Genomic DNA, 25611 nt, shown 5'->3' with positions numbered 1-25611 from the left:
TGTAACCACTCTGCTCACAATGTTTAACATCTAGCTATTCAGTAACTGGGAAGTGGCGATTGTCATCAACTGTAGATTTTCACTATTTTGTGGCAATCACTCACCTCCAGTTAGTGATGGATTTACTGCAGCCTTCAGTTTCAGCTTGCTCTCTGTCTCAGCCTGAGGGTGTGACTCTGTCAAGGCTGGAGTCCAGGTCCTCTTGCTTTTCATGGTTAATAGATGACCAGTTGGGCTCTTCTAATGGGTGTTATGATTAACCTGGGCTAACAGTTTTCTGTATCCAATAAAAATAGAAATTGGAAATATTCTTTCAGCTAATATTTATCTAGCACCTTAATATGTATCAGATAATGTTCCCTATCCTGGTGGCACAATACCCATCTACTAGAAGGAGAGGGAAGGGTGAATAGACAAATATATATAACAATAAAGAAGTAGTGTGATAAATTCTGTGAGAGCGTAAGCACAGAGTATGCTAGAAGTACACAGTCAGGCCATCAATTCCAGAATTGGCAAGGAGAGAGAAAGAAAGAAGAAGCCTTCCCATAGGGATAACTCTAGAGGTAATGTCTATCTAGTCCTGGAAATATGGGATCAGTATTAGAGTGATAGATTACTCCATGCAATGCAGATGGCTATGCAGTAAAACTACGTCTAAGATAGAACTGAGGATTCTTCCTTCCTCTACACTTCTTTTTTTTTTCGTTTCCTTCCTCCCTCCCTCCTTGTCTCCTTTTCTCTCTCCCTCCCTCCCTCTTTCCTTCATTATGAATTCATAAGCACAGAATTTTATTAATCAGATTTTTGGTTCGTGGCCTACTGTCATCATTGGATGATTCCTGGCCGTCCTTCATTCATACATTCACTCATTTTATGATGCTATAATTAATACATATGAAATATTAACAGTTACTTACACCTACCTTTCTGCTTTTCTTCTATTTTATCCCCTTACCCCTCCTGAAAAGTAACCATTATCCTAAATTGTGTATATCATTTTTTTCCCATTGGTTTGCTTTGTGTCATATGTAACATACCTAAATAATACATGGCTTGGTTGTTGTTTAGCTCAACAAAAGACGATATCCTTCTATGTGTAATCTGCTGGTGGTTTTTCACTCAACATCGTACTAATATGATTCTCTATGTTTTTATTGGTAACTGAGTTCATTAAATTTCACTTCAATTAATATTCCGTTGTGTGAATATACCACAAATTGTCCATTTTCCTGTTGATGGGCAATTGAGTTGTTTCCATTTATTTTGATATGAACCATGCTGTTAGGAACATCCTTTTCCTTGCTGCCTAAGACATATGTGAAAGTTTCTGCAGAGTGTATACCTAGGAATGGAAATATTGGCTCATAGTATATGCAGAAGTTAAACTTAAAAGATAACGTCATATTGTTTGCCAAAGCTATTATATCAACTCACATTCCCACTAGAAATATATAAGGGCTTATGTTGATACACATCCTCTCTAACAATTGGTCTTGTGAGATTAATTTCTGTCAATTGAATACCACATAATGTGAATGCTATCTAATGATGTGTGGTTTTAATTTGCATTTCCCAGGTTACTAATGAGATTGTGCATTTCTTGGTATATTTATTGGTCATATGTGTTTCCTCTGACATTTCAATTATAAGATTTTATTAGTCTATAATAATGAATACTTGCCATTTTTAAATATGCAGTTGTTATGACGTCTGAATCATAAAAAGATATATAGTCATTAAAGTGAAATAAAGGCATTTTAGTAGTATATAAAATGGCGGGTAAATTTCTAATAAAGGATGTGCAGTCAAAATAGTTAATAAATTGAAAGAATAGGAAATAATTCTATTTTGAAATCATTTTATGACTTATTTTTTCACAGCTTGATGTTTGTTTTTCTCTTGACAGAACGATTTCGAGATTTACTACTTCCTCCATCTGGTCAAGACTCCGAGATTCTGCCCTTCATTCAATCTAGACATTATCCCAAGTAAGCAATAGGAGTTCACTAGGTATTGAGAAGGGAATGGGCATAGTGATGGGAGAGATTTGGGAGGGCAGAGACAAAATGTTTTCTTTCTTAGGATTTCTGAAAAAGCCAGAATAACCTAACCTAACTATCTAGGGCATCTCCTGCAATACATTATGTCAGGCTTTTCATAGCTGGGTCAGAGGAAAACACTTGCTTGCATGTGCAACCCAGCTGTGGCGGGGGAGCTGTTGCGGAGTGCAGACCATAAGTGATCTGCATCAGTGTCTGGCTGTGCTTGTTTTTGCTTGATGCTGTATCAACAGGGACCGATATTTTGTGGGTGATCCCTCCTCTGGTTTCCTGTTTTCTATTTTTTAAATGCCAGAATTTATTCATATTCTAACAAGTGGTTTTCAAAATAACCACACGATAGATATGATTTTAACAATTTCTATCTACTCCTCTTTACCATCTTGATAACTGTGGGAAGGACAATCTTCTGACCCTTCCTTAAATGGGGAAGACATTTTCTTAGATGCCTTAAGTGTACTTATAGGTTGAAGCAATGCACCTTCATCTTCCCAGAGAATAAGGAAATAGCAGATTTCTATTAGGCGTCCTCTTCCCTAAAAGCTGATGTATGCTGGCATCTTGACCCTTCTTGTAGAAGCTTGGAGTACCCTCTATTTTCTGAGTGTCTGACTGTCTTTACAAACTGGTAGGCAACAGGCTAAAGAATGAATAAGCTAATATCTGAAATAGAAAAGGAAGTTCACCAAGTTAAAGAATTCGAACTTGGTTTATACATATTTCATCAAAACTAACCACAATGCTAAATGACTCATTCTTCATTGGTTTGGCAGTTTATTCACAAATTCACTGAACTTCACTTTCTGGGATAATTATTTTCCCCTAATACTTAGCTTTAAAAATATTTACTTAATTCTGACAACAAAAATAAATATATAATCCTAATTATCTGTTCATTGTTTCAGATATTAATCTAGGTTTAATTTCTAGATGTAATCTTCCAATCTCCTGACAACACACATGGGGACATACATGTGTCCAGACAGGCTGCATGGGTACATTACTCTTCATGTACATGTTGACAGGGAGCATGGAGATGCCTGAAGCGACTGATGCATGTCTATCAGTATTTTCGCCCACAGCTGCTGTTTGCAGAGGCCAATGATGCTTACTTTTCTGCCTCTTAGGCCTGCTGTCTGCCTGACACCTTTGCTGTAAGAGGTGACTTCCAGTGGTTTCTCAGCTGGTAATCTGTATCTATTTCCCTAGGTTTCCTTAGCTATATATCCTACTTGTTCGTAGATTACTTTTCTGATAGTGATGTGATCCATTCTCATTTTTAACAGAGATACCATGTGACAATCCTTTGTCAGTGTCTAACCCTTGGGGTAGATATTCTTTTTGGCATCTGTACATTGAAAGAATCACATACCATATAATGGTGGATAAGGGTGTGGACTCTGAAGCAGACTGCCTTACCAGCTGACTTGTGACCTGGGGCAACCCAACCCTCTGTGCCTCAGTTATACCTGTGTGAAAGAGGGGAGATAATATACCTACCACTCAGGGGTTTTATGAAGATTAAATAAAATAATAGACAAAAATATTTAGAATTGAGCTTGGTGCAGAGTAAATACTCCATTTTAGCTGCAAATGTTATTTATTACTGTTCATTCAAAATTGCATGTACAATTAACTAGATTTGCATGTTTCCACACACCTTTGGAAAATAGATTGTTCATTGATCTTGGAGGATAGCTCTTATATCGGGATACTTTTGTCAACCCACTCTTATTAATATTTAGAGAAGTATAATTTATTCAATATTTCTAAGTTATTGCTAGATGCTGATGTGAGGCACTGCTTTGGTGACCATTTAACATCTTTATGAGCTCCAGTTTTCTGAACTATCAAATGAAAGCATGCTAATTAAAGGTATCTGGGTCTGAGAAATATTTATATAAAAATCCTAGATTAAATACAGTTAGTTTATTTAAGTTATAGAATAGTAAGTACTTGCATCTTCCCATTGCCCATTTAGTGTCGGGTTTGGCAGTAGAATTTTAGGAAGTACTAGTGGGACAGAGAAGGGATACTGGAATTCTATTTGTGCCTAGGGAGCATTGAGTTCATCCAGGGAAGGGCATGGGAGCAAAAATTGTGGGTATGTAAAAAATGCCCATGTAAGAATGTTGAGGGGCTTGCCCGGTGGCATAGGTTGGGTTTGTGGGCTCCACTTCGGTGGCCTGGGGCTTGCAAGTTCGGATCCTGCGTGCAGACCTACTCACCACTCATCACACCATGCTGTGGTGGCATCCCACATGCAAAATAGAATGAGATTGGCACAGATGTTAGCTCAGGGCCAATCTTCCTCAGAAAACAAAAACAAAAACCAAAAACAAAAAGAACGTTGGGCTGGGAGAAGAGAGCGTTGTGGTAAGAGCCAATCAGTAAATACAAGTGGGCAGGGATTTGCGTATGTCTAGACCTAATTTAGACTAATTTTGGATTATTCATGGTTTTAAATACTCTCATTTATTCTCTTATTTATATTGTCTCTCAAATATACTCTAATTATTCATTATTGAAGATAAGTAAAACTCAAGGAATTTGTAATTTTGTGACACAAAAATTTCTGGAAAGCTGAAAATTTAATCAAACCATTAGTAGTTGTTGCATTCATTCATAATGCAGAAGGTCTATTTATGCTGAGATTTTTTGCCCCCACTTTTATGGTTGTTTTACTGACTCATTGAATATAGACTATTAGTGACAGGTGTGTTTTAAGAACTAAAATATGGGTTAGGAAGCACTTGTTTGCCCCCTATTATGTAGTGTCACAGAGTGATATTTACAGAGCATAATGTAGCTGACCTTCTTTAAGTGAGACTCACTCGATACTGGTTAATATAGGCTGGGGAATGGACTGTGATAATTTAGATTGAGGGTAGGTTCTTTAGTCAGCATAGTGTCCCTGTAATCTTACTCGTCTTGTTATCAAGAGACACCTAAGAGATAATGAAACACGGAAAAGAGTGTCCTTTATTTAGGGGAAAATATTCATGAAGAAGAGAACTGACTATTTCTTGAAATGTGTATATGTGTATGTGCATTTTAAGGGAAAGCCATTTTTTTAAAAAAAAATTGCCTACAATGGTGCTGGGAAACTTTGTTCTAAGTTTAATCATGTCCATTAATTGCATTCTTACATTCATGAACTCAAATTTGATCCATTGCCTAAGCCAGGGACATCCATTCTCATTAGGATGTAATTGAAGACATTGCACCATGAAAATTGTTGGTGCGTGAATAGATGTGACCATTGTGAGAAAGAGAACGATGAGTGAAAAGAAGAAAATGAAGGTATACTTAATACAAAATACATGTTGATCCATAGGTTAGAGGAAAGAAATGGAGATAATGAAGCTTAAGCTTTGTTGTTCATTCTTTAGCTGGTGTCATTGTTATTAACTTTGAAAGACTTAGGTTTATAATGTATTTAGACTAGAAAGTAGCTATAAATATTCTTATCCTTGTAAACAGGTTGGAGATAGAAAATGGTTGAAGACATTTGGCATAATTTTGCTCACAAATAACTTGCAACCATTTTGGCACTTAGGTCAGCAAAACATGATCCAATGACTCTGTAAGGTTTAATCATAATATATGTAAAAATATTGTGAACATACAGCAATAAAATGTTGCATATCTCTATTTGGTTCTCATAAAGATCAAGTTCTCTGAAATGCTTAATGTCAGACTATTTAGGGAGGGAAACATCATTTCTGACAAAAGTCAGAGCTTTTCCTCTTTGGTTTGGTTTCCACCAAAAGACAACCTTAAATATTTGGACAATAAAAGCAAAGTCTCAACCCAATGTCATTTCCGATGGGTTGCGTAAAAATGGCTTCAAATGATGATATTGGATAATAAACTGCAAAGCCTCAGACGACCTTTCCAGATTTCATCTCTTCTCCAACTTAGCTTCCTTTGTCTTCCCAAAGAAAGTTTTGAGTTCCTTTTCTTCCAGAGACCCTCCCTCCCTCTTCAGGAATTTTTGTTCAGTCTGCATGTCTATAATATATTTGTCACCTGAGCTAAGTTATTCTCCTTCATAATAAAGAAAGAACAACACAACATTTTCCACCTTACAGGACTGTGTTATGCACTTTACATGCATTATTTCATTTAATCTTCAACATTCCTCTATGAATTAGGAAGCACTATTTCCCTCAATTTTACAGATTTTACTGATTAGGGGATTGAGATTCAAAGGGGTAAGTGACTTCCCCAAAGACATTTGGCAGAGCTGGGTCTCAAACCTGGGGATGTTTGGCCCCCAAATTATACCTAATTATGCTGTACTGCCTCTCATTCATTCATCTGTCTGTTTTTCCATTCACCCATTCTTCAAATATTTATTGAACAATTATCATGCACCAGAAGCAGTCACAATTACTGACAATGCAAAAGTAATTAGGACGTAGTATATGGTTTTGAGGAACCTGGAGTCCGGTGGGGAAAAGGCAGAACCGGAGTTTAATCGAGAAGTTGATTATAGGGATATGATAGAACCTATAAGTTACGGAGAAACATACTAAATTCAATGGGAGGAGAGAAGAGAAAACGCCTTCCTGTTTAGGTAATTTATATAAAGTTTAATTTTCTCTTTGAGTAAAATCTTGACAAGTGCTATGGAACAAGATGAAGAGATTTTCAGGTGGAACAAAGAGCGTAACAGCATATGGACCCACTGAAATTGTTGGTTCTTTGAGAGATCACCTCCAGGTGATCTGGCTGAAAATCCGTGTGTACGCGTGCACATGTGCATGCATCCGTGCATGCACACACACACGTACATGTACATACACTGAAGGGGTGGAGGTGTAAGGAGAAATGAGGGCAGGGACCACTCCGTGAAGGTCCTGGATTGCCATTTAGAAGAGCTTTGACTTTGTTGTGAAGACATTGAAGAGCCATGACAGAATTTTAAGCAGAGGAGCAAAATAATTAGATTTGCATTTCCATAGGTTTATTACGAAGCCAGAGAGGGACATGAGGCACCACATGGGGCCAGCACACCAGCTAGTTGGCAATTTCACATTCAAAAGGACAATTCTGTAGTAATAGTAATAGGGAAAAGCAGATGGATGTCTGAGGTTCTTAAAAGGCACAATCAACAGAATGTGCTGGCTACTGGACAAGAGGGAGAGGGAGAGGGAAGGCCTGAAAAGGGGGGGGGAGGGGAGGGAAGAGGAAGGAGTTCAAGGAAGGAGTTCCAGCTTTTTGACTTGACTTACGTCCTGGCTTACTGGCACCATGACTGCAGACACATAGCAGGTCTGAGCATTATTTATTTATTTTTCTCTATTTCAAATGGAGGTAATAATAGTACTATAGGAAAAATTCTCTGTTTCTCCTTTACTCTCTCATACAATATTTCAGACACCAGATGTGTGTGGGGTTTTCCCACACCAACCAATTCTGATACCAGCTGGATATCCTGCAATTCAATTCAGTTCTGACACTAACCAGAGTTAGTGCAGACCCCACAGGTTAAGGGCTCAGTCCCATAAGACTGCCCACTCCCACCTCAGATGCTAATTCCAAGTGGCAGGTCCCCAAGTTATCCAGAATGTCTATCCAAATTGGCTACAAGTCATGACCCCCTCCTTGGATTCCATCCTTTGCTAGAATAGCTCACAGAACTCAGGGAAACATGGATTTATTATATGATGAAGTACATGATAAAGCATACAGATGAACAACCAGATGAAAAGATACATAGGGTGAGGTCTGGAAGGATTCGTAGCAGGAGCTTTTGTCCCCGTGGAGTTGGGGTATGCCATCCCCCTGGCATGTAGATGTGTTCAACAAACTGGAAGCTCTCTGAATCCCATACTATTGGGGTTTTTATGGACGCTTCATCACAGACGCATGATCACATATTAACTTCATTTCCAGCTCCTCTCTGCTCTCTAGAGAATAGGGGCTGGAGCTGAAAGTTCCAAGCTTCTATTCATGGCCTGGTGTTCCTGGTGACCATCCCCCATCCAGGAGCCTACCAAGAGTCGCCTCATTAGAACAAAAGACATTCCCATCACCCAAGAAATTCTAAGAGATTTAGGAACCCTGTGTCAGAAGCATCTATCACTCAGGAAATTACAAAGGTTTTAGGAGCTCTGTGTCAGGAACCAGGGGCAGAGATCAATGTACCTGTTTCTCATTATTTTACAAATCGCATCCTTCTAATGTTGCTTTGAGGAATGCACAGTGCCTGGCATAAATTCTACCTGGTAAGGCTTTGTGATCCTTAAATAAAATGATGTAAAGTATCTGGCCTTTTGTAAATGTGAATTCTCATCACCGTCCTCGTTCTCAGCTCTGATCTACCTTGTCTCAAAACTATGCCTTACTTCAGGGCGGGGGAAAATTCTACCACATGGTCAGCCTTAATGTCTTTGCTCCAGTCTAGATCCTGCCGGAGGGACACGTTGTTCTGCCCAACAGAGATGGCTCTGGGCCATGGGATCTGTTTGGGGAGCGATTAATCAGGAAGGAGCTTTTCTCTTGTGTTCCTGCTTCTGAGTGGTGCACAGCTGTTCTAGTTCAGTCTCCACAATTGCCGCTGTTCACAACATTCTTCACAATATACGTAATATTTTAGTATTGCCCCTCATTAAAGGATGACTGTCTCTTATCTTCTCATCTCTAAACTTAGGTTTTCTCTTAGTAGGTGAGATTCTAATACCTGCCTGGCCAGAGATCTAAAAAGTTGATATTCTGAGTAGAGTGTGGAATGCAGTAATGAGGATTCCAAATTCTTTTGATATTTGCAAATGTAGGCAAGTGAGATGTCAGAATTCAGCTGGTTTATCAGTAGGTAGTAGGTCCTAGCCCCTGGGCTGGGATTCACAAGTAAAAACCCTGCCATCAGGATTATAAAAGCAAAGGCAGACCATCATGAAAAGCAAACAATCCTACAAAAACTGAGGTGCTGCTGCAATTGTGAAGACTGGCTCAGATATGTGATAAGTCAAGAAACTCTGTTAGTGCAAGGCTAATGGGCAAGCTGTAAGGATGCCCCAGTGCTGAGAGAATAACTCGTTCTGGACTCAGATAAGAATGGACTGCTTCAAGGATAGGGGCAAGATTAGCCTATAGCTGGGGGTTCACGCGGCTGAAATCTCAAAACAAGCTGAGGAAGTAAACAATTTCTGGAGGTAAATTAAGCAGACATGATTCTCCATCTAACACCTTTGACAACTATTTACTTTCCTTGTTCTGCTCCATCCTGCATTCTCAGCTGTCATACATCTCAAATATCAGTCGTTTTTAGTTTTTTGGTTTTTTGCTTGTTTGTTTGTTTTGACTCAGAGATTGTCTATCAGTTGAGAGAGAAAGTGGCCTGAAAGTCTTCCTTTGTCACAAATCTTAAAAATCCCATCTTAACATCCTTGGATAGAAATGACCTCCCTTTTACATAAGGTGATTTATATCTCCTCAACAATATTCTCAGCTATAGAAAAGTGAGATGTTATGAGAGTTAAACTATGATTTCAGAAACAGTTTATGAACTCTGTAGTTTAAATGAACATTAAAACAGCAGTTAAAAGCCAGTCTTATATTAAATTTATCAATTCATAATGGTTATGGTAGCATAATTTTGGTAATATGCCTATTTTCTGGGAATTCCTTGCCAAAGAGGTTTTCTCCTTGCAGACCCTAAATTAATTAATGGCTTCCATTTGTAAGGCCTTGATTGAATGATTCAGAGCTCCAAGAAACAAACATCAATCAAAGTGGTTTTTTAAACAATGTTGCTTTTGTTCGTGCATGAGATTGCATCAGGTAATAATTGCACAATAATACCAGAGCTTTCTTAGCCCTCTGCTGGTGAAGTTTCTTTCTTTAAGTTGTTCCTTTAAGTTGTTCAAAGGATGTGGATCACCACCCACCACCTCCCACCGTCTTAGCTCAGATGTTAAGAGCCGACCCTGATCACCATATTTAAAATCACCCTGTGCGCCAGCTCACTCCCTGTCCTCCTACCTGCTCTGCTAGAACGTCAGTGTCCCATGGGATATTGTTAGAAATACCCATTGTCAGACTTCACCCCAGCCTTACGGACTCAGATAATCCTGAGGTGGAGCCCCGCACTCTGTGTTTTAATAAGCCCTCCAGGAAATTCGGATGCACGCTAATGTTTGAGGACCAGGAGAGCAAGATAGGAAGATTTTGAAGACTATCTCAGGCTTTTTAACTCCTTCCCACTTCTTGTTGTTTTTACTGATATGATTATCGTCTGAGAATGGAATGGTCGAAAACTGCAATACCATCCTCTCCAGGGAAACAGTGCATCACAGTCGTCTTTTTCCCAGATAAAGAAAGAGTTATTATATGAAGGATGGCCCTGGACCCTTCCAGCCTGCCAAGCAGAATTTTCCAGGAGGTCCTTGTCACAATGCGCCCTTTTCAGATTTGTTTTTGCCTCTATGTATTATTCCTAACCAAAATAATTTATAATTGACTATAATGATTAATATGTGATCATTAAGGAAATGAGTTTGGAGACAAATTTTTTCCCCTTAACAGAAGTTGTGGTCTTGAGAAAATTACTTAACATTTTTGAGTTTTAGTTCCTACTGCAGTGAAAGGGAGATTATACCTTGCTGAAAGTTGTGTGGATCAGGAGTGAAGGTGTATGTGGAACATTTAGTGTAGACCCTGGATTAAATTAAATGTTCAACAAAGAGTGTATATTGTTATTATACCTCATTTTAGGGTTCAGCAGTAAGGGTCTCAGATAGCTTTTTGTTTTTTTTTTTAATTAGAAGAACTTTTTAAGGTAAAAGCTAAACAGATAAAGATAAGAAAGGCAAATAAATTTCCAGAAATGTATATTTACATCAGCATTAAATGGATGTAAATTACAATCCTTTATTATTAATAATAATATCTAACATTTATCAAACGCTTACTATGTCCAAGTACTATGTTAAAACCTTATCAGGTGTCTTAGCACTCAGCTACATAAAACAGAAATGTAGCTAAAAATGATGGGGGCTTGTTTTTCTCATGTAAGAAAAGGTACCAGGATAAGTGGCATTGGTACTGGTATTGGTTCAGTGTCAGGACATTACATCTGAAGTGGCTGCAACTCCCTTCCTGTTTCCTTCTCATGAGTGCAAGATGACTCCTTCAACTTCAGCTACCATATCCTCGTTCCAGGCAGAAGAAAGAAGAGAAAGAGGAGAAAAGGTACCTGCAAGCTGAGTTGGGCGTCCTTTCATAGAACCTCTCAGAAACCCAACCCCAAATTTCTCACATCTAACTCACCTCAACTGGGTCTTATGGCCATCACCATTTGAAAGAAAGGGTGGGAAATGTAGTTCTTTTTTAAGTGAATACACTGCTATATCACCACTGCCAAATTGGGAATGAAGAAGGGAAAATAGAAAAAGGGTAGGCAACCAGTGGTCTTTGCCTTGCCTGAATTATCTCATTTAGTCCCTACAATAACTGGCGAGATGCGTATTATTTATATCACCTTCTGTTTACAAAGGATGTAATTGAGGTACAAAGTGATATGTAACTTGCTCGAGGTCAAACTGCTACAAGCTGGAGAAGCTATGATTTACACTGGATTAGAGAGCCTACATTTTAATTTACTTTATGACTATATATTGAAAACATAGTTTTATTCATCTTCCTTAATTATTTTAATAACTCTTTTAAGTTGTATTTTTCCTTCTACTTGGATTTAAAAAGGCTGATTTTTGCTATTGAAATTTCTGTGCTGAAAGTAATTGCTGTGAAAGTTTTGCTAATAGCAAATTTTACCGAACTGTGAACATTCTCCCCCATAGTGAATGAGGTCTCAGCTATATTGTTTCTAAATTAAAATTAAAAGCAAATGAACATGCTGCACATATTTTGTTCATTTAGTACTTTTTTCAACACATATTTCTTTGGTGCCTATTACATGCCAGCAACTGGAGATAACAACTGGGCTCAAATTTTTATTTATTTATTTTTGTGTGTGTGAGGAAAATTGGTCCTGAGCTAACATCCTCTGGCAATCCTTCTCTTTTTGCTTGAGGAAGATTGTTGCTGAGCTAACGTCTGTGTCCATCTTCCTCTGTTTTATGTGGGATGCCACCACAGTGTGGCTTGATAAGTGGTGCTAGGTCCACACCCAGGATCCGAACCTGCGAACCCTGGGCTGCTGAAGGGGAGTGCACAAACTTAACCACTACACCACCAGGCCGGCCCCAAAGGGCTAAACTATTCTAGCACAGCATCTTGGTTTTCTTGGGTTCTTGAGTTAACAGTAAATCCCAAGGAAGAAGTTGGTGATGCCCAGAGAGTAGGGCTAGCTGTATTTATAAAAATATGTTTTGTTTTTATAGTGTTTTATTGTTTTTAAAGTACTTTCATGTATAGTGTTTTATTTATTATGTCCATTTCTTCTATGAGTTATACTTACTAATTATGTAATTTTCCTCTTGTTTATTAAGAGCCTCTAATCAATTGATTAGTAAGCATATAAACTGGAATGACAGAAACTTATAGCAATAGATTATTTCTTCTGTCTGAGAAGTTTTGCAGTTGATAAATTGTGTCACAGCTGAAATCTAGCATTTTGGGGTTCTATTATTCCAGACTTACCTAGGGAAAAGAAAAATGATGGCAGGGAAAGGTGAAGCAGGACGTTAAAATCCATATACTCACAAAATATAGTAATATTCCATTTAATTCTCAAAGGCTTTGTAACTTTATAGGTTGAGGTTTTTTTTAATGGTATTCCTGAATTTTTACTTTCTTGGTTTATATTTTTAAATACGGTTCTGTGTCATTGGTCTGGTTTTGTTTTCAGAGACTACAGTTATATGTATTTCGGACATTACTTGCCTGTCTTCCATTTCAACCACTTTTTTTCCTGTTGGTATTAGTGATCACTTTTCTGTAATAGGTATTCTCTGTCTCCTAGTAATGCTCAAGGCATGGATCATGTGTAACTATTTGCATTCCTTGTTGTTCATACAATTTGGGGGAATATTCATATTCAGGTAGCAGACCTTATCCTCCAGATCTTGATATCACCAAATCATCACTTTCTATAAAGTCTGGAAGGAGATAATGTTCATAGAATAGAAGAGAAAAATAGAGGGAAAATCCCATTTTATTATTGCAATTAGCGGGGTTCTCTGGAAAGATGCCCTAGAGCAATGCTTCTCAGAATTTAATGTGCAGACAAATCACCTGGAGATCTTAATAAAATACAATTTCTGGTTCATTAAGTCTGAGGTTGGGCCAAAGATTCTGTCTTTCTAGCAAGTTCTTGGAAATTGGTTCTGTTGGTCCAAGAACCATACTTGGAATAGAAATGTACCGCATCATGTTAGTCAAAGCCTAATGAAGGGCTTTTCAAAAATTCCCTTCAAGGTCAAATTTCACCACATCTGTCACCAGAGGAGAGAGAAATGCTCAGCATGCTGAGCAGAAAAGAAGAGAGTAGAATAAAGAAATCTCTCTCCTTGTTGCCTATCTTTGCTTACAAAGGAAAATCTGAAAGCACACCCAGCTGAATTATCAATAATTAGTAGCAATATATCTATAGTAATATTTTTTAGTTACATTCTGTTTTATCTGAAATCCATGTAACTACAACTATTTTGCTTTTCTTAGAATTTCCCTCCTATATTTTTATCCTTTAACTTTTAACTCTTTTGTATCCTTATGTTTTAGGTGAATCTCTTGAAAAGAGTTATTACTCTATTTTATTTTATTTTCTTATTTTAGTCTGACAGTCTTTTCCTTTGAACTGAAGATTTTAGTTCATTTACATTGAGTTATATCCTACAACATTATTTTGTACTATTTATTTCTCCTACCTTTTCTGTTTCTTCCCTACCCGTTCTCTTTTTTGGCTCTGAACACAAGACACATAATAATGGTAGAAGCCATGGTCTATTTCTTAACTGAATTGAACTCTCTAAATTATTGGAAAAGAAATGTTAAAAACAAAATATAGCACCAAGAAATTTGAGATTTAAAAGTTTGTATAACCTAAAATTATCCAGCAATTAAGATAAAGACCTGCTGTATACCTTGCTTTCAGCAGGAAGACAAGTTGCCAAGTGGACAAAGGAGGAGAGCTAAGAAAAATATAGAATGACTCGTTTGAGAAAAAAAATCTAAAATATTTGAGCCTAAAGGCATATAATAAGTCGACAAAAAAACTAAAAGGATTCATTACCATCTAAATAAACAACAGTTCAAATTAAATACAATTTATAAAATAACACTCTGTTGGAAGGGCTGATTGTAGTATAAAAGTCTAAACTAAAGATCTAAACTCAAAGAATGTTTATTTTAACTGAACATATTCCCTCGAAAAGCTTTTAGAGATAATTTTATTTTAGCAAGGGTTGCAGCTGTGTTTAAATGTCTGTTGGAGAAGGGTGTGAAATTTGGCTAGATGCTACACTTGAAAATTCACTAGGAGTTTGTTAGCTTAACTACCTAGTGTTTGAACCGTCTGAAGAGTTTGGTACCTTTTATAGTATTTGAACTATTTTTTGCATATTAATAAAAGTTTCAAGTCACATATTGGCAGATCAAGCCACATTAGCCAGCACAAAAAACAAAACCAAGAGGCAAAAAAAATTTCTCTTTAATTTTCTATAGGAACTAAGTCCAATAATGGGGATTCATCTTACATCGTGTGTGTGTGTGTATGTGTATGTATGCAAGATGAAAAATAAACATAATATAGCATACTAGATGCTCAGTAATAATCTTATGGGTACAGAAAAATCTAAAAATGTTCCCTAACCAACACACATTAATAATTTTTAATGCTTGTTTGAGATGGTAGGACATGAAGGAAATTGCTTGGGGTCGTAAACCGAAAGAAATTTCCTATCTAGATGAGTAAGCGAAGTGAGTATTTGAGCTCGCATTTGCTCTTAACAACATATCTATTTATCCCCTAAAGGTTAGAGATGGTTTTAATGGGCCATATGTGTAGTGGACAAGAGATAAGGCCTGGCATCTGAGGAAGGTTGGAGAGCAGATCAGAGACCCCAGCAAATGGCCTAGACTCCTCAAGTGCAACAACCTCAGTACATAAAGTAGAGGTTGAATAATCTGCTCTGCAAAAGGAAGTAGTGGAAAGAATTGATTTGTTTTGCCCGTAGCTCTGAGAGGCATTAAAAAAAAAAATCTCCCTTGACTTTTAGTAACCACAAGCTCCATCTCGTTTTGATCAGAACAGTGAATTCATAATATGCATACAGCCCTGTAAACCCAGAGACAAAAATTTAGTTTAAAGTGGTTTGAGGTTCATGGCATCTTCCTGTTGCCTAGAAGAGGAAAATGAAAATCTTCTTTTGGAGGATACATTTTAATCCTCAAAGGATTCCTAGACATAAGGCACTAAGGAATATGAGCTCATTTTTTTTTAAAAAAATGAGGAAACAAAACATCATGAGCATGTGTTAGTAGAAACCATATATTCAAAAAGTATAACATAAATGTTTAATATGTCTAAAGAAATAAAAAGAGCATTAAAATAGTGATTAAGAGACAAGGGACAATCAAATTTCTCAAGGCACTTTGCAAAAGGGCTAATAGAGCTTCTAGAAATGAAAGATACGATATCATAAATTTAGCAGATTAACACAGCCTTAGAGAGAATAAATGAATTGTCACATAGAACTGAAATAATTATCCAAAATGCAGCATAGGGAGATAAAGATATGGAAAATATGAAAGAAAAGTTGACATATGTGGATGGAGTGAGAGGTTCCTACATTCCTTTATCTTAGATTTCAAAAAGGAAAGGAAAAAGAGAGAGAGAGCGAAGCCGCTGTAATACTTCAAGAAATAATAGTTCAACTTCAGCGATACCAATAGATCCCAGCAACATGATGGAAATAAATTCACCCTGAGAAACGTTATAATTTACTTATAGAAAACTAAAAGCAGAGACCAACACTTAATATACAAGTAGTCAAGAAAAGAGAGCACAGGGGAAGAAACAGAAAAAGTGGGACAAATAAACAGTGTAAGATGATATTGTGGTAAGTAATTCAACATAATTGAACTAAATTCTCCAGTTCAAACGAAAAGGCTGTCAGACTGGAATAAAAAAATAAAATAGCATAGTAAGCTGTTTTCAAGAGATTCACTCAAAACCTAAAGCTATGGAAAGGCTGAAAGTTAAAGAAGGTGAAGAATAGAGCAGAGAAATTCTAACCAAAGGAAAATGGTTTCAGATAAAATAGACTTTAAGGTGAAAATATTTCAAGTCATAAAGAGAGCTAATAATCACTGATAAAATGTTTAGTTGATTATTTCTCTGATTGAAAGAATTACAACAAACTCCTGTTTGGGAAGACAGTTTTGGTTTGTTTGGTTTACATGCAGAAATGGAGTTCATTCTGATGCTAGACATAAGCCACTTATTAGATGAGCAAATATTTAAACTTCCAGAGCCTCAGCTTTCTAATCAATAAAATGGAATAATGCCATCCAACTCTCATTTAATAATTATAAATAATTCATCTAGGGGCTGGCGCCATGGCCAAGTGGTTAAGTTCGCACCCTCTGCTTCAGTGGCCTGGGGTTCACCAGTTTGGATCCTGGGCGTGGACCTACAGAGTGCTCATCAAGCCATGCTGTGGTGGCATCCCACATAGAAGAACTAGAATGACCTACAACTCGGATACACAACTATGTACTGGGGCGTGGGGAGAAAAAAGAAAGAGGAAGATTGACAACAGATGTTAGCTCAGGGCCAATCTCCCTCCAAAAAGCATACCTTAAAAGACTAAATACGTGAATAAATAAATAAATAATAATTCCTCTAAAGCACATAGCCCTCTATGAATCCCACAGCTATACTGTTGTCAGGATAGGCAAGGAAAAGGCAAGAAAAATAATCTTTGGGCTGTCTAGTTTCATTCAAAGATAGTTATTTCCTAGAGAAACCTCACTGCCCCAAAATGTTGTTACAGTCTGGAACTTCATTAAAAGTAACATCTCTTTTGACATCAGCACAGAGAAAATATGTGGAGAAATGCCCATTTTTGCCATATTTTGCTGACACAGGATAGGTCTGAGATCAAATCAGAACCTTTTATAAATGTGTTTTGTAATCTTTAAAACACCATAAAATTGTTCAGTGTTGTTATCTATCAAATGGCTATTAAGAAAAACATTTATTTATTCTTACCTTTATATACTGTCCTCTCACAGCCTGCTCTCTCATTGGAGACAGCTACTAATCACAAGATCTGTTATGTCGTAGACTAGCACATCACATCCTTTCTTTATTCTTTAAAAGTATATTTATCAAGTAAAGTCTATTATAATATGACATTTTAATTACTAAGAAACTTGCATATGTCAAAATGTGTAATTAAACAGTAGTTTTATATCACAGAGGAATTGAGGGTGGAGAATTTCAGACTTGTAACAACAAAGCTACCCCCACTCCCTTACCCTTGCTGGAATCTCCATAATGAAAGTTGGAAGTTCATGGCTAGAAAATCTAAACACCACTGAACAGTTGCAACATTTGACCCCGTCTGGCTTTTGCTGAGAATAGGGGTCCGTTTTCCTATCACTGCAAATACTCATTAGCAAAGAGTCTGTATCCATTCTTTTCACTTTTACCACCTGCATGATGGAGCACACAGCTGCTCGATCAAAGCAGGTGTGTAGCAGTGGTGTTCTTTCTTTCCTGCTTGTGTGCAAGCAGGGTTAGTTCCTATTTGTCACATGTAAGCAATTGCTATCACGAAAACACATCTTATTTCTGGGCAGAAAGATATATTTAGATCTGTGACTGAGATCTAACAGGTGTTTATCAAGGACTGGACCCTGTCTATCTCTGCTCGCCGTTTACTCTGCCTCACACCCTCTCCCCAACGCCACCTCAATGTTCCATCTAGGAGGTGTGGAACTTCAGACTGCTCATGGCTCCTCTTGTGGTCTCAGGTTCCTCATTTGTTCAAAGGGGATAATGATGCTGTGCCTGCCTCTTAAAGTGTTAAGATTATGACATGGTATGTGAAAGGCACGAAACGTCGTGAGTGTGTGATGTGGATATATAGCACACAAGTTACTTCTCAAATTGTGCCTCTTCTTATACTTATTTGTGTCTTCCTAGCCACTTCCTTCTTTATAACCACTTTGAGGACAGACATTACAATCACTCATCTTCCTGTTTTTTGCTTTTTTTCTTTGTTTTGCTACAGCAGGTATCAGTGGGCCTTACTCATACTAAACTTTCCATTATTATATGTTGAATGAAATAAAAGCACGTTAAGTCTCTCCCCCCGTTTATTTGACCTTTAAAATATTTTTACAATCTCTATTGTAGCTAAAGTTATCCTTTGAGAAAACCCACAAGGGAAATAGTCTGTTAAAGAGAAATATTTTTTTTTCTTGACTCTAGGTCTCCATTTCCTAAATTGTTTTCTATTCTTTGAAATCTTAGTAAATATTTTGTGGAGAAAAAGAATTTCTGGTGAAATATGTTTACATTTTGTGTGTCCCCTGCTTGGAGATTATGAAGGTACTTTGGCATGTTAAAGGCCTGGTGTGTTGTTTTTGAGCCCCTAATATTTTGAGATTTCTGTTAATAATCCAATATATTGTATCATTAACTTTCAAATATCTTCTACTAGTAGCTTTATTTTAAGGTTATTGTTTTGCTGTTCAGTGGAAATATCTTTTTAAAGCACTGTGCTTGAGAAACTAAACCCCTTTAGGCAAGCACAAACAATCCTATCTTAAATTCTACTCTGTAAATAAATGTTAAAATTATCCGCCAATTTCAACACTGATGTTTTTTAAGAAGATCTTATCTTCATAAAGATCAATGCATTGTGGTAATTCTTTCATGCTGCAATCCGTTTAATGTGGTTTTCATAGGAAGATGTGAAAACTCTTGTTAGGGTAAATATGGTGTCATTTTTATCTTCGGGTCCAAAATAGTATCAAAGAAATAGTTGGCACGTGGCACATGGTTGTTGAATGAATAAGTTATACAATGTGAATGAAATGGATGTAATAAGAATGAAGCATGTGGTGAGTCTATGACCTATCAGTATTTTCTGGATTTCTGCTGTGTTTTGAAAACTACCTTAAGCATTTAAACTTTGGTTATTTTTCCTTGAGGGGCAATAAGTAGCTTTTGTATTAGATGTAGTATTTTTTTTTAAAGAAGCCTTCTTTCAAGTTGACCTTTGGGATTTAAGTCTGTAACGTGCGTGCAGTAGTCGTGATGTCGAATTTCTGCTGCAGTAACTAGTTAACATTGAAATATTCCTGAAAATGTGATGAAACACAAACCAGATTTATTTCTTGCTCATACAGTGTCTTCTGGGGCTCCAGTGGCTCTCCAGGACAACTTCTTGCAAGTGATAGGTCCGGGATCCAGTTGGCTTTAGTTTTCTGGTTTAACTGATAGCTTTTAGTTCCTATGGAAGTGAAAGAGATTTTCCCTGCCTCATTCCAGAAGTAACAAGTATTGCTTCCACTCACATCCCAGTAGTCAGAGTTAGGCATATCATTCAATACAACCACCAAAAGCCCAGGGTGGATAGCCTACTGAATACCCAGGAGGAAAGGAAACCAGATGTTGGCAATGACTAGTAGTGTATCACACAGACCACATGCCATAGAGTGCAACAGTCAAAAGACTGCTCATTCATTAATTCATTTAGCAAACATTTACCAAATACTTAACTGGTAAGCCCACAGATGTTTAATCTTAAGTGATCTACGGTTGCAATAGCTTTTAACAATAAAGACACATATCTCATAAGCCTGGCTATACAAATATGTTTCTTTGGACAGTTACTATTTTTGACAAAAGTTATTTTTTGTAACAGAAAAAAAGCTTTAAAATGGCAGTATCTTACATATGTAAGTGTTTATTTTTCTTTAACATAAAGATATCTGGGTCAGGGCAGTCCATAGAGGATTTGGTAATTTTACAGTCATCAAAGATAAGTATTTAGACCATCAAGTCAACATTTCAGGTGTTGGAAAGGAGGAAAGAAAGGAGGAGGGATAAAGAGTTGCAACGTTCAACAGAGACAGCTTCCTTCAAGGAGCCTTCCAGTTTTTCCAGTTATACTTCCATTTACACCACATTGGCCAGAACATAGTCACACAGCCAAACTAGATGCAAGGGAGTCTGGGAAATGTAGTATTTTGGCTGGGCACTTTGCTTCTCTGAATAAAATTAATGTTTTGTTACTAAGAAAGAACGACAGAACAAATATTGAGTGAACAATTAGCAAGTTTTGTTGTAGTTAAGAGGATTTCACACACACACTCACACACACGCACATTTGAATATATAATCACAAGTAGAGTAATTAGAGATTCCTCTGAGATTCTTCTCTAGCTGTTTCTACACTAATAGAACTAACTAGGGAAAGAGGAGGAACTGTGTTAGTTTCTTTTCTTTCCTCCTACTTCTTTTTTGTGCACATAGTAAATGTTTCAGAAAATATTTCTGCTAATGACTTTGCCATTGAAGAGAACGTTATTATTGCATTCAGACTCAGTAAAACAATTGGTATTTTAATTTGGTCAAATATAGTAATATGTTCAGAGCTTTAACTTGTCCTTAGCTATCTGTCATGGTCTCATATACATTTATTTATATTTTTAATTAATGTTTCCTTCAAAAACAGCATACTTAGAAACAGATGTGCTTGCTTTCATATTGACAGTTCATAGACAACATTTCTTGTCCCTGTAGGCTTATCACTATGAGAAACAATGAAATAAGGCCTGAGCCATCACAAAGCCTACAAATGGGATTCAGCATGTTTGCTATTTATTGTAGGAAATTCATTTAACTTATTTTCCTGTTTCCCACCTTTGTCTGCTTTCTCCACAGGCTGTACATTGATGGTCCCTTTGGAAGTCCATTTGAGGAATCCCTGAACTATGAGGTTAGCCTCTGCGTGGCCGGAGGCATTGGAGTAACTCCATTTGCGTCAATACTCAACACCCTGCTGTATGTCATTTTGATCCATATTATTAGTCAAGATAGAAAACTGCCGGTATTTCAGACGTCTCTCTTTCAGGATGAAGGAACTCCTTACAGAGTTCTTCTGCTTGTGGCTCAAGGAACTCGATTTACTGATTGATGAGGGGAAAAATTCAGTGGTTCTCAGTATGTGGTTCTCAATATGTGGTCTATGGCTTTCAGCGTGCTCTCTTGTAATATATGTCAGTATGACAATTAAGCACTTCTCTGCTGTCCTTTTCCTCTTTTAAAGTCATCCCACCAGCCTCTGTGTCTCTGCTTCCACATCACTGGTAACTGATACTACTCATTCATTCAGTCAACAAATATTTTTGAGCACCTATCTGCCAATTGATCTTATAGATTCTGGTAATACAGCAATGAGTGAAACAGAGTCCCTTATCCTTAAAAAGCTTACGTTCAAATGGTGCAGGTGAAAAATAAATCTGTGAGAAATTCATAAATGACATTATTTTAGAAAATATTAGAACTCTGATGAAAGAAGAGATTAATGGGACATAGAAATAAAGGGTCAGGGTTACTGTAGAAGTGTGGTCAGGGTAAGCTTTTCTGAGGAGATGACAAATGAGCACATCATTCCTTGGTCTTTTACCCAGCAAATTTGTTACACACTGAAGAACAGAAAAAGTTCCAAGTTAAGATTGCTTAACCAGGAAATACTATTTCCATTATTTTAATCCTAAGATGGTAAGCAAAAATTAATTGATCAGTATTAATTGTCCTGAAAATACAAACAAAATGACAGTAGGAAATTATTCTCAAATCTATTCCATTCACTTTTCAAGAAGACAGAATTTGCATTAAAAGTCTGTTTTATGGAGTACTAAAAAAGAAATAACTTGAAGTGATGTGTTTCAATGATATTTTATTTCAATTTTAAATACTTTATGTAAATTTGGGATTTGGGCGAGGTTCAGAGAAAAATAACCATATTCCAAGCCAGAAATGATTTGGTTTTGAAAACATATTGTGAGTTATTTGGATACCTAAAGTTAAGAAAGCAGAAGAGTGTTTTCTTAACCTCAAGGCTACCTCATAATTATAAATAGGAATCCAGACTTGGAATTATGAGTTGCTGGAATGCATTACATAGTAGGTGGTTGTGAAATCTCTTTCTTTAATGATTATTAAGAAGAGGATAAACAACCAACTTTCTGGAATGGTTTTGGCTCAGTTTGCCTGGAAGCCAGAGCAAGACTGATGACCACTGGAGCCCAGATGAGTGAAAGAATTTACTGAAAATAGAGGACTTGTTTTCGGAGATGCAGAACCGGTATTATTCTGATCCATGATTTTAGTTTATTGCCTTCAGCTAGAAATGGGTGATGTGCATATAATATTCACAAGCATAAACACTTAAATTCATGGAGTATATCATGCCTTTGAGTCAATAGATTGCAATTTAAATTCATTTGGGAGTTATAGGAAGTGCTATGTCAGATGCTAGAATGTAAATGACTGGTTTTTCTATTGGTTGCTTACTGATGAGAAGCAAACTTTCAAGGATACAGGGATTCTTAAAATTTTTTTTGCCATTCTAATCACTGTCATATAATTTTAATTTTAAAGGGATGACTGGAGACCATACAAGCTTAGAAGACTGTATTTTATTTGGGTGTGCAGAGACATCCAGTCCTTCCGCTGGTTTGCAGACTTACTCTGTATGTTGTATAACAAGGTAAAATTAGGTTTGTTTTTACTTTTGCAGTTTTTTTTAATTTAAAAAAGTAGCTGTTTTCTTTCAAATTACAAAAGTAATAAACGCTTGCTATAGAATAAACCAGAAAATATGCAGTTAGGAAGTAAGGAGGAGGGGCCGGCCCTGTGGCTGAGTGGTTAAGGTCGTGCGCTCTGCTTTGGGGGCCCAGGGTTTCACCAGTTTGGATCCTGGGCACAGACATGGCACTGCTCGTCAGGCCACAGTGAGACGGCATCCCACATGCCACAACTAGAAGGACCCACAACTAAAAATGCACAACTATGTACCGGGGAGCTTTGGGAGAAAAAGGAAAAATAAAATCTTAAAAAAAAAAAAGTAAGGAGGGAAAAACAATCCCTTAAACTTAAAAAAACAGAGCTAACATCTGTTCATAATTTGGTACACATCTTTTCAGATATTGATATCTGTGAGTATGCATATATATCTATGAAACATTTTAACACAGAAATGTATGCATATGGCTGGCGATGTATGCAAATGTATGCTATAGGGTGGTGATGGAGGACAGATGGAGGAAAATATCTGTGGACAATTGCTACTACACATTCCATCCTTTGTTTTAGTAGCGCTAATCTCCACTTTGTTTTTTTTTGCTGAGGAAGAGTGGCCCTGAGTTAACATCTGTTGCCAATCTTCCTCTTTTTGCTGAGGAAGATTTTCCCTGAGCTAACATCTATTGCCAAGCTAATGTCTGTTGCCGATCTTCCTCTTTCTTGTATGTGAGCCACCTGCCGCCACAGCATGGCCACTGACGAGTGGTGTAGGTCCACAACCTGGAGCCGAAGCTGGGCCGCCAAACTGGAGCATGCTGAACTTAACCACTAGGCCACCAAGGCTGGCCCTGTCTCTACCTTTAATATTCCAAATGGACCATCACCAGACTTCTGGCACAGTATGCAGAATTTCAAAAATCCTGAATTCTAAATTTTCTTTCCTTTTTTTTCTTTTTTGGTGAGGAGGATTCACCCTGAGCTAACGTTCCTTGCCAATCTTCCTCTTTCTTTCCTTTTTTTTGCTTGAGGAAGATTAGCCCTGAGCTAACATTTGTGCCAATCTTCCTCTAATTTGTACGTGGGATGCCTTCACAACATGGCTGACAGGTGGAGTAGGTCCACACCTGGGATCTGAACCTGAGACCCCAGGCTGCTAAAGTGGAGCGCACAGAACTTTAACCACTTGGCCATGGGGCCAGTCCCCAAGTTTTCTTTCTTACAGAGATGAAAGCAGGCATTTTTATCTATTCTGCAATTAACCTTTTATTTATGTATTAATATGTCTATCTTTATTTTTTCAAGTTGTATAAGTAATACACATATGCATCCTTGCTGCAAATTTTTCAAAAATTCAGATAAAGCAAAGTTCCCGCCCAATCTATATAACTAGATGTAACTCATGAGTGTTCAATAAATTCAATCACACTATTTGTATCATTCTGCAAATTGCTTATTTTTTTAACTTATTACTATGTAACTAGACACAAAAGGACAAATATTGTGTGATTCTGCTTATATGCGATACCTAGCAAGTCTAACTCCTAGAAACAGAAAGTAGGACGGTGGTTGCCAGGGCTGGTGGGGAGAGCGAATGAGGAGTTAATGTTTAGTGGATACAGAGTTTCAGTTTAGGAAGATGAAACAGTTCTGGAGATGGATGGTGGTTGATGGTTGCACAAAAATGTGAATGTAAGTAATGTGACTGAACTGTACACTTAACAGATGGTTAAGACGGTAAATTTTATGTATGTTTTACCAGAATAAAAAAAATGTGCAGATTCCTGAGGGCCACCAAGGGCCTGCTGAATCAGGAGAGAAAAAAAGGGAGAGATGACAAGCCATTGAAAGCATTTGAGCAGATTGATATGACTGTAGATCATCTTAGAAGTGTGTGGTTAAGCTCAGCATGCTCCGCTTCAGTGGGCCAGGTTCGGTTCCCAGGTGCAGACTGACACCACTCAGTTAGCAGCCATGCTGTGCTGGCAGCTCACCTACTAAAAACTAGAGGAAGATTGGCATGGATGTTAGCTCAGGGTGAATCTCCCTCAGCAAAAATAATAATAATAATAATTATAATAATACCAAGTCCTAGAGTACTGCAATTTCTGGAGGAGCAAAAGATGAGTAATAACCAACAAAGGAGATTGTCAGAGTGGCCAGTGATGTAGTAGGAAACCAAGAGGCACATCTGTCCTGTGACAAAGGGAAAAGCAACTTTCAAGAAGGGCAAAATCACCACTCTCAAATTTGTGAATATTTTTTCTAGGTTGATGCCAGAGACTGGACTTTCTGAGTTGGAGGTGTTAAGGAGGTTGTGAATTAATTTCAATTTTTAATATATGCTGACAAAACACCCCCCAAAGAAACTAAAACAATTTACATTTCTGCCAAAGAATATAAGGGAAATGTATTCCAAAACATTATATTACCAATCTTTTAAATTTCTACCAATCTCTTAAACAGTGGGGTCTCATTGTATTTTCCCCTGAATGCTAGGGAAATTGAACCTCTCTTTTTATGATTATCAACCACTTTTATTACTCTTGGGGTTTCCTAATTCTACCTTTCCCCATTTTTCTAATTGTTTTTACATATTTTTTAACTGATACGTAGAGCCTATATATATATATATTTTTAAGTAAAAGGCTATAATTGGATCCAAGATGTGGAAAGGCAAATTTGAATAGTAAATGCTTTATAGAACAAGTAGCAGAGAAAGAAAGGAATAAAGGAAAGAAAAGAATGTAAGTGGTTGGATCTTCAAAGGAGTTAATCTTAAGATTTAAGTTTTCTTTCCTTTTCAAGTTT

General features: G+C 37.2%; 1 protein-coding gene across 2 annotated transcripts in view; it reads left to right on the top strand.

The window, feature by feature from the left end:
* The window catches only part of NOX4 (NADPH oxidase 4), a 145250-nt gene that overhangs the window by 102563 nt on the left and 17076 nt on the right, over positions 1-25611 (top strand). For both annotated transcript variants that reach the window (XM_046686204.1, XM_046686205.1), the window contains exons 13-15: positions 1910-1991; positions 20938-21057; positions 22660-22768. In XM_046686204.1, coding sequence (XP_046542160.1) covers positions 1910-1991; positions 20938-21057; positions 22660-22768 — 311 coding nt within the window. The remainder of the gene's footprint in view (positions 1-1909; positions 1992-20937; positions 21058-22659; positions 22769-25611) is intronic.

This window comes from Equus quagga, chromosome 14 (genome assembly GCF_021613505.1).
Source record: "Equus quagga isolate Etosha38 chromosome 14, UCLA_HA_Equagga_1.0, whole genome shotgun sequence".
NCBI lineage: Eukaryota > Metazoa > Chordata > Mammalia > Perissodactyla > Equidae > Equus > Equus quagga.
The sequence above is the reverse complement of the archived record's forward strand: the minus strand, read 5'-3'. Positions and strand labels throughout refer to the sequence as shown.